This window comes from Pseudorca crassidens, chromosome 2 (assembly GCF_039906515.1).
Source record: "Pseudorca crassidens isolate mPseCra1 chromosome 2, mPseCra1.hap1, whole genome shotgun sequence".
Taxonomy (NCBI): Eukaryota; Metazoa; Chordata; class Mammalia; order Artiodactyla; family Delphinidae; genus Pseudorca; species Pseudorca crassidens.
Genome location: NC_090297.1, coordinates 52,465,763 through 52,479,854, shown reverse-complemented (window position 1 = coordinate 52,479,854; position 14,092 = coordinate 52,465,763). Strand labels below are relative to the sequence as shown.

The 14,092-nt window shown below is 37.7% G+C and overlaps 1 protein-coding gene across 12 annotated transcripts in view; it reads right to left on the bottom strand.

The window, feature by feature from the left end:
* PATJ (PATJ crumbs cell polarity complex component) overlaps positions 1 to 14,092 on the bottom strand; it is a 356,331-nt gene that overhangs the window by 332,055 nt on the left and 10,184 nt on the right. For all 12 annotated transcript variants that reach the window (XM_067726362.1, XM_067726358.1, XM_067726363.1 and 9 more), the window contains exons 2-7: positions 12,436 to 12,492; positions 12,171 to 12,337; positions 10,106 to 10,300; positions 8,650 to 8,789; positions 2,515 to 2,710; positions 393 to 521 (exon numbers count right to left, since the gene is read on the bottom strand). In XM_067726362.1, the coding sequence (XP_067582463.1) occupies positions 393 to 521; positions 2,515 to 2,710; positions 8,650 to 8,789; positions 10,106 to 10,300; positions 12,171 to 12,337; positions 12,436 to 12,457 (849 nt within the window). In that variant the 5' untranslated portion in view covers positions 12,458 to 12,492. The remainder of the gene's footprint in view (positions 1 to 392; positions 522 to 2,514; positions 2,711 to 8,649; positions 8,790 to 10,105; positions 10,301 to 12,170; positions 12,338 to 12,435; positions 12,493 to 14,092) is intronic.

The following is a 14,092-nucleotide window of genomic DNA, read 5'->3' as shown; positions in this document are numbered from 1 at the left end:
AGCGGCTGGGCCCGTGAGCCATGGCCGCTGAGCCTGCGCGTCCGGACCCTGTGCTCCACAACGGGAGAGGCCACAACAGTGAGAGGCCCGCATACCGCAAAAAAAAAAAAAAAAAAAAAAAATTGTCTTTTGATAGAATCAAGATGACTGTCAATCACAGGCCAAAAAAAAAAAAAAAAGAAAACCACCCCAAAAAACGTTGATTTAGGAGCTTTTTAAAATAAAGCAGAGTGAGTGTATATTAACAGTTATAGAAAAAAACATTTTTAGCTATACTTAAATTCTGGTCATGGAAACATATATCCTAGTAACCCATGTTATAAAATTAACATTTCAAGCCATACAATTAAAATTGTATAAAACCAAAATTAAATCAAAGAAGGTCAACTTACTCGATCTGCTAATCCTCCAGGAACTATAGTCCTCACAACTACACCACTCGATTTTCCTCCAACTATTCCAAAACCTAATCCAGAGCCATCATTAATAAGCTCAACATCTTCAATATGGCCCCAACTAACCTACAAATTAATAGCAAGTAAGAAGCAAAGTGTTAGCAAAGCATATACATTCATCACTTACCAATACAGAAATTACTAAGGTAACAGGTAGACAAAATATTTAATATTCATACAATTAATCAAGTCAACTTTCTAGAGGCTCAGAGATACATAAAGATGATCATATGGTCCCTGCCTTTACAGATTTTATAATCTGGTAGAGAGATAAACTAAAACATAAACAATTAAAATATAAGACAAAATATTGGACCATAGGACACTGTAGCTCTAAGAGGATAGAAACACACTGTCTCATTCCCCAGTCTATGCCTGATACCTAGCACAGTGCCAAGCACCTAGTAGGAAACAATAAATATGTGTTTATCTGAATTAAAAGAGAATCATAAAATATTATAAAGATGGGAGGAATGTAGAGACAAGAGGTCAAATCCAATGAAAACTTATGGAAAGCTTCAAGGAAAAGGTAGCATTTTAATTGCTCTACAGAGAAAAAAGACATTCAAGCAAAAGGGAAATTTAAGAGCAAAGCTAGGCTCAGATAAGTGGGAATAACTGAAGGTTTTAGAAGAGGGAATGACAGGAACAAAGCAGTGGTTTAGAAAGATTAATCTAGCAGCAATGTGAAGCATGCGATTGTGAGGACACAGAGTGACCAGAATAAATGAAGAGACTCTGATGAAGGAGAGGAAAGGTAGGCCTAACTGAAGATATTAGCAACAGGATTATACAAATCAGACTAAGAGACATAAGCATTTTTCCTCTAATAGCAGGCTCCATCAGAAGTATGCATTAAATTCACATAATGCGCCTGCAGAGCAAAAGTCTCCCCCTCAAGACATTAGGGCATACTTATTACTTAGTTCTGCTATTACACTAAATTGGAAAGTTACTATGCAATGTTAAAATAACCAGAGATATTGGGACTATTTAATAAATTCACACCTGGAACAATACCTAGTATACAGGAAGCAACGTTTGCTAAAAATGCCTAAATTAGGGACAGCAATTAATATTCATAGAGTATTTATTCTGCCCTAGGCACTGTGTTTAGCTCTTCACATGCATTCTCAATCCTCACAACATCTCTGTGAACTAGAAACTGTTATTAGTTCCAAGCAACAGATGAGAAAACTGAGGTATGGAGAAGTCAAGGCATCTGCCCAGTAAGACTCACCTACGAAGTAAGAAGTGGACCTGAACCCACCTTAGCCTGACTCCAGAGCCCTTGTTCTGAACCACTATGCTAAGCAACTTCCCACTTTGTTCATTCTATTTATTATATAAATTGTGCTATATAAATATTACTGATTACAACAGGGAAAATGTCTATACATTAGTGTTGTGACCTTGTACTGTACCCAGTCTATTTTTTCTTTTGTCCAATGAATGGAAATTAAATAAATCAGCTACCACTTAGTGTTATAAGAAAATAAGATTTATTAGCTTGCATTTTGAAATGCAGGCCAAAATCTGTAAAATGTTACAAAGCAAGTTTAAAGACTCCCAAAGGAACATAAACTTTTACTCTTTTAAATTGTTCAGTATACATCCTTACATGAAAAGAAAAACTTCTATAATTGTGCAGTATCCATAATCTAGTCATAAACACCCAATATAATTTTAAAAAATGTTTTTGAAACAAATAACCAAATCTTAATTTAAAAACTCAATAGTAAATCTCTAATAAAAACTCCCAGCTTAATTAAGTGGTTACATCACCAAAGAATTCCTTCCTTCACCAAATTATACCCAAGACTACAATTTGCCCTCTATATTAAATAATAATCTTAAACAAGGAGAATCATAGGACATTGAAAAAACAAAACAAAAACCCCCATGAAATATCTTGTTTAACATGCTAATGCTGCATTTGGAGATATAATCATCTTTCCTGAACTACAACAAATAAAACGACATTTTCTAAATATCTTTACACTTCTTAAAATCAAAGGCATAATTCAAAATTAAGTGTTTTTCCAAATTTGCAACTCACTGTTTCAGGCAGACTTGCGTCAGTTAGGCTGGTAGAAGTGCTGCTTTTTGTGTGGACTGGTTCCCTGGCCACAACCAGATGCAAAGATCCAGTGGTTTGTTGTAACAATGCAATTGCTTGCTGGTGGGAAATGTTCTGATCCAGTGGTGTGTGATTAATAGCCAATATTTGGTCATTTTCCTTTAACCTTTGATCCCTTGATGAAATAAGAAAATTTTAAGTGACATAATAGCCTGATTCTTAAAATCTACTATTCAGGTAGCTTATATATTATGGTATTATTTCACTTAGTACATTTATTGAAATATTTAATTGTATAATATAAAAGAGCTCTTCAGACTTCTTTTCATTAAAGCACTTATTAACTAATTAACCAATTAAGTAGTGCATCCCTACACACACACATTTTTTTTTTAACTTTTTTTTTTTTTTTTTTTTTGCGTTACGCGGGCCTCTCGCTGTTGTGGCCTCTCCCATTGCGGAGCACAGGCTCCGGACGCGCAGGCTCAGCGGCCAAGGCTCACGGGCCCAGCCGCTCCGTGGCATGTGGGATCTTCCCGGACCGGGGCACGAACCCATGTCCCCTGCATCGGCAGGCGGACTCTCAACCACTGCGCCACCAGGGAAGCCCCACACACACATTTTAAAAGCCATATGGCTAGAAAAATAAGCAAAAACAATGTATAGGGCCCCACTGCTAAGGTTTTGCAAGTATGGACATTGTCCTCATTGTGGCACCAAACCCTGTACTCCTGAACCCCTTCCAATCTGACTTCTGCATGGACCATACAGGGCTATATGTTCACCAATAATCTCCTCTCTAACAGATTCATCCCATCCCCATTGTCCTTTACTTCTCCAACATTTGTCAACAGAGGCCGAACTCTCCATGGAAATCAATAGAGATTATTTCCAAATCTGTATCTGAGCCCTTCTCTCTGTCCCAGTCACAAATTTCCCAACTGCTAACCAATGTAAAAAGGATTTTTTAAAGAAATTAGCAAAATCTTCAGAAAAAAAAGTACTATTATAGTTAATATTTACTGAGCACTTATTATGAGCTAGGAACTGTGCTAAATGCTTTATAGGCATTATCTCCTTTATTCCTCACAATCACCTTTTAAAGTACTTAGTTAAGGGCTTCCCTGGTGGCACAGTGGTTGCGAGTCCGCCTGCCGATGCAGGGGACACGGGTTCGTGCCCCGGTATGGGAAGATCCCACATGCCGCGGAGCGGCTGGGCTCCTGAGCCATGGTCGCTGAGCCTGCGCGTCCGGAGCCTCCGCAACGGGAGAGGCCACAACAGTGAGAGGCCCGCGCGTACCTCCGAAAAAAATAAATAAAGTACTTAGTTAAATTTGACCTGCAAGAAATTAAAGCAAGCTTAGCATCTTATCTAAGTAGTCTGACTCTAAACCATACTCTTTAACTTCTTAAAGTGCATACTAAGAGTAGGATTTACTCTGGTTTGCTGTATTTGACTTCATTATCTCCTATACACCCCTCCTGCTCTTCCTGTTTCTTCATTATCACAATTCTTTCTTATCTTTCTTTATCTCTCTTGCACCACACATCTCCTCCTTTCTATTCCCAATGTCAACCATCCAATTGAGATCCTTATCGAATACCTCAAACCTAACTTGTAAAATTCCTCAAGGTTTATTTTTCTAGGCTCTCTTCATGCTAGTATCCCCCAACTCGAAAGTATAAAATGATTATCTATAGTTGTTGACCAATAAGGAAAGAGTCAAAGGGAAGTAAACAAACTCTTGTCATGACTATTTTATAAAAGAATATCTTTAACCTTCAATATAAAAAAATCTCCCTGAGAAGGGATTCATCTCAGAACAGCCTAACTCATAAATTTAGAATTATGAAAATTCCATTATATTGCCCTTATTTTTTCTCAGGTCACAGCAGATTCAGCAAAACTTTATCATGGACCAGAATTTGGTTAACTTCTGACCTCTAGGACACAATGTAAACTTGGTTGGTATTCAAAGGTCTCTACATTTGGCCCCAAAGTACTCTTCCAACTTGGCTTCCTCCCTATATAAACCTCTTTTCCAACTATCCTGATTTACTCTTTCCCTCTCAAACATGTCTGGTATTTCCTGCTTTTGTGTACATGGTTTTCTCCATCTCTAATGCCCTTCCACTCTGCTCAGCCAAATTCAATCCACCCTCCACGTTGCAACTGAGTGTCTCGTCTGTCTCTCTCTCCCTTCATCACTTACCTCATTATCATGGTGCTGAGCCACTTGTTTATCACTCACTGAACATCCATTTATACTAAGTATGCTGTCCACAGAGCTAACTATATCCTTCACTGTTAGATTTTAAGTTTTCTGAGGACAGGGATTCAGACATTTTAGATTCTCCTTTGGAACTAACAAGTTGGATATTTCAATTTTTTATGCCAAAATTGTGGGTGGCTCTCACAATAGATCATGTTGCATTAAAAATGTTGCTTATATATCTTTTTATGACTATTAGGAAAGGCTTACGTTATACAAGAAAATAAAGAATGATATAAAATTGCATATATTCTAAGATGTTGTCTTTATGAAAAGAAAACATTCTAGGGAATTCCCTGGCTGTCTAGTGCTTAGGACTCCGCGCTTTCACTGCTGTGGCCCAGGTTCAGTTCCTGGTTGGGGAATTAAGATCCCACAAGCTGCACGGCACGGCCAAAAAAAAAAAAGAAGAAAAGAAAAGAAAACTTTCTAGCGACTTCCCTGGTGGCACAGTGGTTAAGACACCACACTCCCAATGCAGGGGGCCCAGGTTCGATCCCTGGCATGGGAACTAGATCCCACATGCATGCCGCAACTAAGAGTTCACATGCCACAACTAAGGAACCCACCTGCCGCGACTAAGACCTGATGCAACCAAATAAACAAACAAAGAAACTTTCTAATGTATTTCCTATAGTTGTCTCAGGGTGGTCAAAGTCCAAGAGCTTTTTTTTTTGGGTGGGGGGGCAGGGTAATTATATTTCTGTATTTTATATTATAGGCATGTATTATTTTCATAATGATTTTCATCATTTTGAAATATATATTTTTAAAATTGCAAATGTTGCTTGTGAACTTTTCCCTAGTCCTAAAGAAACTGCTTTTTTTTTTTTTTTTTTTTTAAGAAACATTATTTTTTTAAAGGAGGAAAGAGAAAGAGTAGCTGTATTCTTTGCCAGGCAAAGAGGGAACACAGGAGGCTAGCGCCTTCAAAAACTGTGCCAAGAAACATTTTTTTTGTTTTGTTTTGCTTTTTTGTTTTTGCGTTACGCGGGCCTCTCACTGTTGTGGCCTCTACTGTTGTGGAGCACAGGCTCCGGACGCGCAGGCTCAGTGGCCATGGTTCACAGGCCCAGCCACTCCACAGCATGTGGAATCTTCGCGGACCGGGGCACGAACCCGTGTCCCCTGCATCGGCAGGCAGACTCTCAACCACTGCGCCACCAGGGAAGCCCAGAAACATTTATTTTTAAATGTGACCACTACAGGACAATATCCAGGAATACCTTCCATTTTCCCATCTCCTACATTGTCCTTTCTCTAACTTCATCACCTAAATTCCTATTCACAGCTTGTTCATTAAGGGAAATTTCTTAATTAATCAAAAATGAATAAGTTACTCTTAAAACTTTTTAACCTTGATATAACTCATTTTGCATAAGTCAGACCTTAATTTACTCACCTTAATTTACTCACACTCAAATTTTCTATTTTCTGGGAATCAATCTATTTTAATCTACCTTTCCCTCTACCCAGTAGACTTCCAGAACATCTAATTTCTTTCCAGTTAGTATCTGCCTAGAAAATATAAACTCAACCCAAAATAAACAAGCTGCAGAGGAGAAGTCTCCTGGAAAATATGATTTTGATGCATTCTAAAGTTGAATAGTATTCATTTTACTGCTACTATTACTTCTAATTTAACTCTCTCATACTATATATATAATTGAATTCACACTTTCCATTCAAGGGGAAAACAGCTCATCTCTCCATTGCAACATTCAGAAATGATGGATTTCCATGACTTTGAGAGCCAACAGGGGTTAGGCAAGCTCATAAAATAACACAGTTCTATGTGGAAAGTCCTCAGAAGAAAGGAAGACCATTTAAGATGATCTGGAAGGTCCTGCATGGCTGGCCCCTTCCTCTCTCCAGCCCCTTCTTGTACTGCCTTGCACTAAGCTCCCACACCAGGTAAATACCAGACATACTCCAAAGATGGAGTTTACCAGGGCTACCAGTAAAGCGTCTATTCCTCTCCCTGACACCTTCTGCCCTCTGCGGACTCCACTATCACCTCTCAAATTTCCCTTCAAGCACCACTGCCTATGGGAAGCCACCTGAGTCCTTAGCCTTGGTCAAGGATCTTTACATACTCAAATATGAAACTCCTCTTTTTGGAAGTGCTCATCTCAATTTGTACTTACAGAACAATTAGTACAGAGTAACTGAGACATAAGAATGGACCACAAAAAGGTTGAAACATTGAAAATACACTAAAAACTACTGAATTGTACACCTTAAAATGGTGACATTTATGTCATGTGAATTATATCCCAATAATGATTTTTAAGGTAAAAAAATTAAAAAGAAAATTTGGGCCAATCAGAGTCAAATAGGCTTTTTGTCAAGGGACTTCATAGTCTTAAAGAAGCTAATAAGTGTCTCTAAGTCCAGGTTTACCCTGGATTGTCTAGGTTTGCCAGAATAGTCCTAGTTTATACCTGCTGTCTTAGTGTCATTATTAATGGCACACCCTCTCACCCCAAAACTGTCCCAACTTGGACAGTAAATTATATGATTACCCTAAGTATGTATAACCAATCTCCAAGAACAGGAGTTTCTCAGATATAGTTGACCATTGCTATGGTTCCTCAGAACAAACTTGAGGAAATGCTACATTAGATGGTAGAGTAATACAAAGTCATGGAAATCCATTATTTCTGAACTTTCAATTGGGGAGACTATAACTCTGATCCCCATGAATGGATAATGTGAATTCAAAAATATATTATTAACTGAGAAATTTTTTGTAATAGTTATGCTACTGCTGCTAGTTTTCTAACAGGTAACAGTAATATAATGAATACTATGCTTTTTAAATGAGTAATAAACTAAAGATCTGAAATCAAATAGAAACAAAATACAAGTCTTGCACACAACCCTTAAAAAATACAGCCCAGACACAAGTGCAATGGGCTGGGGGTGGAGATGGGGGGGGGGGTGTCACATAGACTTGAGAGGGATTTTCATTGACAATAAGTGAAATAATCAACAGTGTGTTATGACCACCAAAAAACTGTTGTAATATCAAGTTTAATAAACAATATAGGACTTCCCTGGTGGCACGGTGATTAATAATCCACCTGCCAGTGCCAGGGACATGGCTTCAAGCCCTAGTCCGGGAAGATTCCACATGCTGCGGAGCAACAAAGCCCATGCGCCACAACTACTGAGCCTGCGCTCTAGAGCCCGCAAGCCACAACTGCTGAGCCCATGCACCACAACTACTGAAACCCACGGGCCTAGAGCCCATGCTCCGCAACAAGAGAAGCCACCACGAGAAGCCCGCGCACTGCAATGAAGAGTAGTCCCCGCTTGCTGCAACTAGAGAAAGCCCGTGCGCAGCAATGAAGACCCAACACAGCCAAAAATAAATAAATAATAAATTTAAAAAAAAATTTTAATAAGTAAATAATATAGTATGCAGAACGTGAATTTCAATATGCCTATCTTATTGATCAGACCATAGCTAAAATATCATGTTCAATTGTGAGAGTGTGTGATGGAGTAGAAAGAACACTAGCTTTGCCATTAGACAGTCTTGGAATCACATCATGGTTCCAGCATTAATAGCTCTGTGACTAGAGGTAAACCACTGAAACTCTGAAACTCGGCATTCTCATCCATAAAATGGACTAATGATACTACTAGCTAGACTGCTGCCACAAGTATATGTGAGAATACCTACAAAAGGCCTAAAAACTGCATAGGAAGAGAAAATGTTAGCTGCTATTGTTAACTGTTTTGTATGACTTGTTTCTTATTCTCTTTATAAGAATGTTTTCAGAATTGTCAGAAAAAAATTAGCAAAACACAAAATGAACATCCTTCCTCACCTGCTAGCTATACTCCCTGGCTGCACTTCCTTCACGAAAATGTCGACTTCTCCCAGATTTTGACCTCTGAAGGCCACCACACTGAATCCAAGGCCTCCAGTTGAGGGCCGTTCTATATCTATATATTCAACTTGCCGGCCCTAATGAAGGGGAATTTAAAAAAAATAAAAGTCAGAGAAGTTTACATTTAACCAACACACTTTTTCTGAAGAACTGAAGTTTCTATTTTGTGAATAGCCCCAAAATAACTTCTCCTAAGTCATTTCTAGAAAACCAAATAAACTCAGCATTTCAGTAATAAATTATTTATGGAAATCCTCTCACTTGATTATTTTCAGGAGAACATAAGAGGGCATGGGCAGTGTTCTGCAACCTCAGGGAATTGGAGAGGTATTTTCACACTTCATTCACAGTATGAGATGAATTCCTAGCTGGATGAAAATTCCTGAGAAAAATGTCTTTTCCCACAGTAAATTCTAAATTACTTTGTACACGGAACTTCTCAAATTCTCTGGAAGCAAAATAAATTTTTAAACGAGGAAAATAAATTAGATTTATCAAAAATATACTAGTGTTGATCCCTAAGTCAGAAGAAGATGCATTTTTTTTAGGGTTCTGTTTTTAATTCTATCATAATAAATTAATATTCCATTTTATTAGGTTAATTCAAAAGATTATGGAAAGGCCACCATTCAAATGGGTTTACCTGTGACAAACAAGTATTTTATTACTTTGGCTAATAATTGCACTTATGACATGAAAACATCATAAATGTTATCAACTAATAAAAGCATCACATAAAAATAATTATTAGTCAAATTAAGGGTATAGAGCAGTAAGATCAAAAAAGGAATTAGGTATAGAACATTATTTAACTATTACACCTTAAACAGATTCTTTTTAACTTTCAAACTCAAGTTTTATTTTTTTGGATACTTGTTAGAAGGTATGGTGAACAAATAGAAAAACATCCAAAAATTCAACTATTATTTAATTTTTAATAGGTATTAAGAATAAAATGGATTGCTCTTTCAAATGTTTCCCCAGATTTTCCAAATTATGTTAGTTCTAACTCCCATTAATTCTTTTTTACATAAAATTTAAAATAGTTTCAAAGGAGTTACACCACTTCTGGTAGACATTAATTTTCCTCCTATGAGCAAAACCGTAAGAATCTTTTTCCTTACAAGTGTACAGATGTGTCAAATTGGAGTCCGTGTCTTGAAATCTCTCCTCAACACACACATGGATATTTTCCTTATGTAATTTTAAACAAATAAATTTCCAACACACATATTAGAAAATAGTATCAATTCCTCCTAACAATATAAAACCACAAGCAAACAAAACACAGACTAACACATTTTAAAGGCAAAAAGAGTGAGCGTAGGTTTCTTTTTTAACCTATAATAGGAGAAATAAAACTAAATATTCCCATGACAAGATATAACTTTACCTGAGCCATCTGTTGCATGACTGAGTTAAAATCTTCATTTCCCAACATTGGGGTCCAAGGAAACAACCCAGATACAGTCAAGTTATTAGAGGACCTATGGGCATTCCCATTAGTAATGGCACCATCCGTGAACACCAATAAACCTTTCCTAGAAAAATCAAAGTTGGCTGAACAATCTGAGGGTAGATGGCTGAGCTGTTGGAGAAAAAAAGGAGAGAGAAAATTATCAACAGAAACCTACAGACAAAAAATATTTCTATTTATTAAATATTATTTTTGTTCATCACATGAATAATGGCATGCTAAATACATACACACGAAAGAAATAAGATACAGATACATGAATCTGTGTTTATAAGGCTATAAATTTTTTATTTAGTATTACACAAAATGTTTAATTTGTTCTCATTTCCTGCCTTCTACGATTACCTCAAGTTAATAGCACGTTCAACAACTTATTACACTTCAGATACACAGACACATTCAGTCATATAAACATGCATGTAAGACACTGAGCCCTTTTGCATTCATCTATACATTTCCATGTGGAGAGGCACAAAAGATCTTCAGGTGGTATATAACAAAAATAACTCAGTATTTATTAAGTGCTTGCTATAAGCAAAGTACTATACCAAAACTCTTTCTTACGTAATATCTCATTTAATCCTTACAATAGCCCTAGGAGATATTCTTATTTCATTTTGTGAACATGAGAACTGAGGCACACAGGGATTAAGTAACTTGCCCAAGATTAGTAGATGAATTTCAGAGCCACTTAAACACTAATTAAAAAAAAAAAAATGGGAGGAGAATCCAGTAATTATGGAAAAAGGAAAACAGAAGTTAATTTTTAAAATATCATTGGCTGAAACAAGTGCCAACACAATGGAACAAAGGTAACATCAAGAACAAATGTCAACAGGACTTCATAGAAAAACTCAACACCCGTAGAAACTCTACAAAAACAATGACAGGAAAAAAATCACGGAGATTTTATAATTGAATGAATACGATATGATTATTTACATAACAATTGCAAGCTATATAAATGATTGTTATTATGATGAAGAGGCTGGTTAAGTCCACTCTTAGTCCAGTAACAGTGATTGATTTGTAGTGATCTTTCCCAATTTCTATTCCTACCAACAGCATTCATTGCTGTGATGTACTCATTCCATGATCAGAGAATACAGAAATCTAAACTTCAATATGGGGAGTGCTAAAATTCTGGTATAAATTTTGATCTAAAGACAGAAATTCACAGTAAGACATACGTGCAGAATTTAATCCTTAGTTAGTTATACAAAAATCACTTGCTAAATATTTATGGATAGGCATTTTGGTTTATCGGCAAAAAGCATTTTTTCCAAATTTTAATTTTCACATAACAACTCTGCTACATTATCTTCAATTACATTTAAAATTCTGCCCAAATTTAATCTATAAGATAGCTACTATTCAAGTTCAGCTTCTAGAATAGACGATTTAAAATCAATTTGCCAGCCCTGACCCCAAAAGAGAACAACCAAGAGGACAGTTAAAACTCTTAATTTAGGTCACTCTAAGCAGAGGTGCTATGAGTCCTGTAATTTTGAAGAAAATGTTGAGAATTCTCAAAGCATCTGACCTTTACATAAATAAGTACAAAAACCATATTCCAAAGCCAAACACAAAATTTATTACCAAAATTTTTAAACTATCCATGCCAATGCTACCCACAGGTCACAAGTCCCAATACAGTCTCTTTGCTGAATTATGAGTAGACAGGGCTTCCCTGGTGGCGCAGTGGTTGAGAGTCCGTCTGCCGACTCAGGGGACGCGGGTTCGCGCCCCGGTCCGGGAAGATTGCACATGCCGCAGTGCAGCAGGGCCCATGAGCCATGGCCGCTGAGCCTGCGCGTCCGGAGCCTGTGCTCCACAGCAGGAGATGCCACAACAGTGAGAGGCCCGCGTACCGCAAATAAGAAGGAAAAAAAAAAAGAGTAGACAGTTTGCACCTATCTCCTTCTATATTTCTTTGCTGGTTTGAATATATCAACATGTAAAACCCTGATGGGTAACTTACTTGCCCCTTCAGTTGCTTGATGGACTGTTGAAGAGTGAGTATCTGGTTGAAAAGAGGGCTCTTTAGTGTCTCATAAAACATAGAGAGCTTCTCATTCTGCGAAGTGTCACCCTTCTCCTGCAATTTTATTTTCAAGCGATCAAGAACTTGCAGGACCTGCAATTTATCTTGTTTGAAGAAGGATAATAAGAGTACAAGTTAAATCCCATCTTATATTCCATTTTTGAATAATTAATTTAGTGATAGAAGTATATAACTAGTTTACCTGTAGCAGGATTTTCAGGCATTTTGAATTACTGTCTTCAATCACTTTTAAAGAAATCTAAAGAAAAAATTTTAAATTAAAAAAGAAAAGATTTCCCATTAGTGTATACAAGTCTATAGCCCTATAGAAAAATTAAAGAAAACCTCAAGAACATTCTCCATCAAAAGACTTCACTCAGGGCTTCCCTGGTGCCATAGTGGTTAAGAATCCGCCTGCCAATACAGGGGACATGGGTTTGAGCTCTGATCCGGGAAGATCCCACATGCCGCAGAGCAACTAAGCCTGTGCGCCACAACTACCAAGCCTACGCTCTAGAGCCTGTGAGCTACAACTACTGAAACCCACGTGCTGCAACTACTGAAGCCCGTGCGCCTAGAGCCCATGCTCTGCAACGAGAAGCCACTGCAATGAGAAGCCCCTGCACCACAACAAAGAGTTGCCTCCGCTCACTGCAACCAGAGAAAGCCCGGGCACAGCAACGAGGACCCAACGCAGCCACCCAAAAAAAAAAAACAACAAAAAACTTCATTCAGGAAATTCAGATTAAAAGCTACTACACAGCCACTAAGATGGCTAAAAACCAAAACAACATCTAATACTAGGCGTTGACCAAGATGTGAAGCAACTGGAATTCTGATACGCTGCTAGTAGGAATGTAAAATGGCACAAACACTTTGAATAATTGTTTGCCAGTTTTTTGAAAGTTAAAACTACACTTACTATATGACCCAGCACTTCCACTCCTACATACATACCCAAGAGAAATGAAAATATATGCCTGCAAAAGACTTATAAAAGAATGCTCAGGGAATTCACTGGAGGTCCAGTGGTTAGGACTTGGAGCTTTCACTGCCGAGAGCCTGAGTTCAATCTCTGGTCAGGGAACTAAGATCCAGTAAGCCACAGGGTTTGGCCAAAAAAACAAAAGGAAAAAAAACAAAAAAGTGGGCTTCCCTGGTGGCGCAGTGGTTGAGAGTCCGTCTGACGACTCAGGGGACGCGGGTTCGTGCCCCGGTCCGGGAAGATCGCACATGCCGCGGAGCGGCTGGGCCCGTGAGCCATGGCCGCCGAGCCTGCGCGACCGGAGCCTGTGCTCCGCAACGGGAGACACCACAACAGTGAGAGGCCCGCGTACCGCAAAAAAAAAAGAATGTTCACAGAATTTTTATTTATAAAAGCCCAAAACTAGAAAAACCCAAATGTCTAATAATAGATGAATGGATAAATCAGTTATGGTATGTAAACATAATAAAATACCCAGAAATAAAAAGGGAAAACATTACTGACACACACAACATGGGTGAATCTCAAAAACTATGTTGAGGGAAAGAAAACAGACAAAATGGATGTAAGTTGTATGATTCCATTCATATGAAGTTGAATATACAGTTATAGATTAGTTTACCTGGGCAGGGTGGAAAGGAGTTGACTGGGAAGACATTTGAGGGAGATTTTTGGGGTGATGGGAATGTTCTATGTTTTGAAAGGAGTATTGTTTACACAGATGTACACATTTGTACTTCATTGAACTGTATATTTTTAATTGTTTTATCGTATGTAAGTTATACTTTAATAAAGTTAATTTTTTTAAAAAAAGATTCTAGACTGGAAAGGAATATACAAATAAGGGATCAAGAAGATATTAGAGAGATTAGGG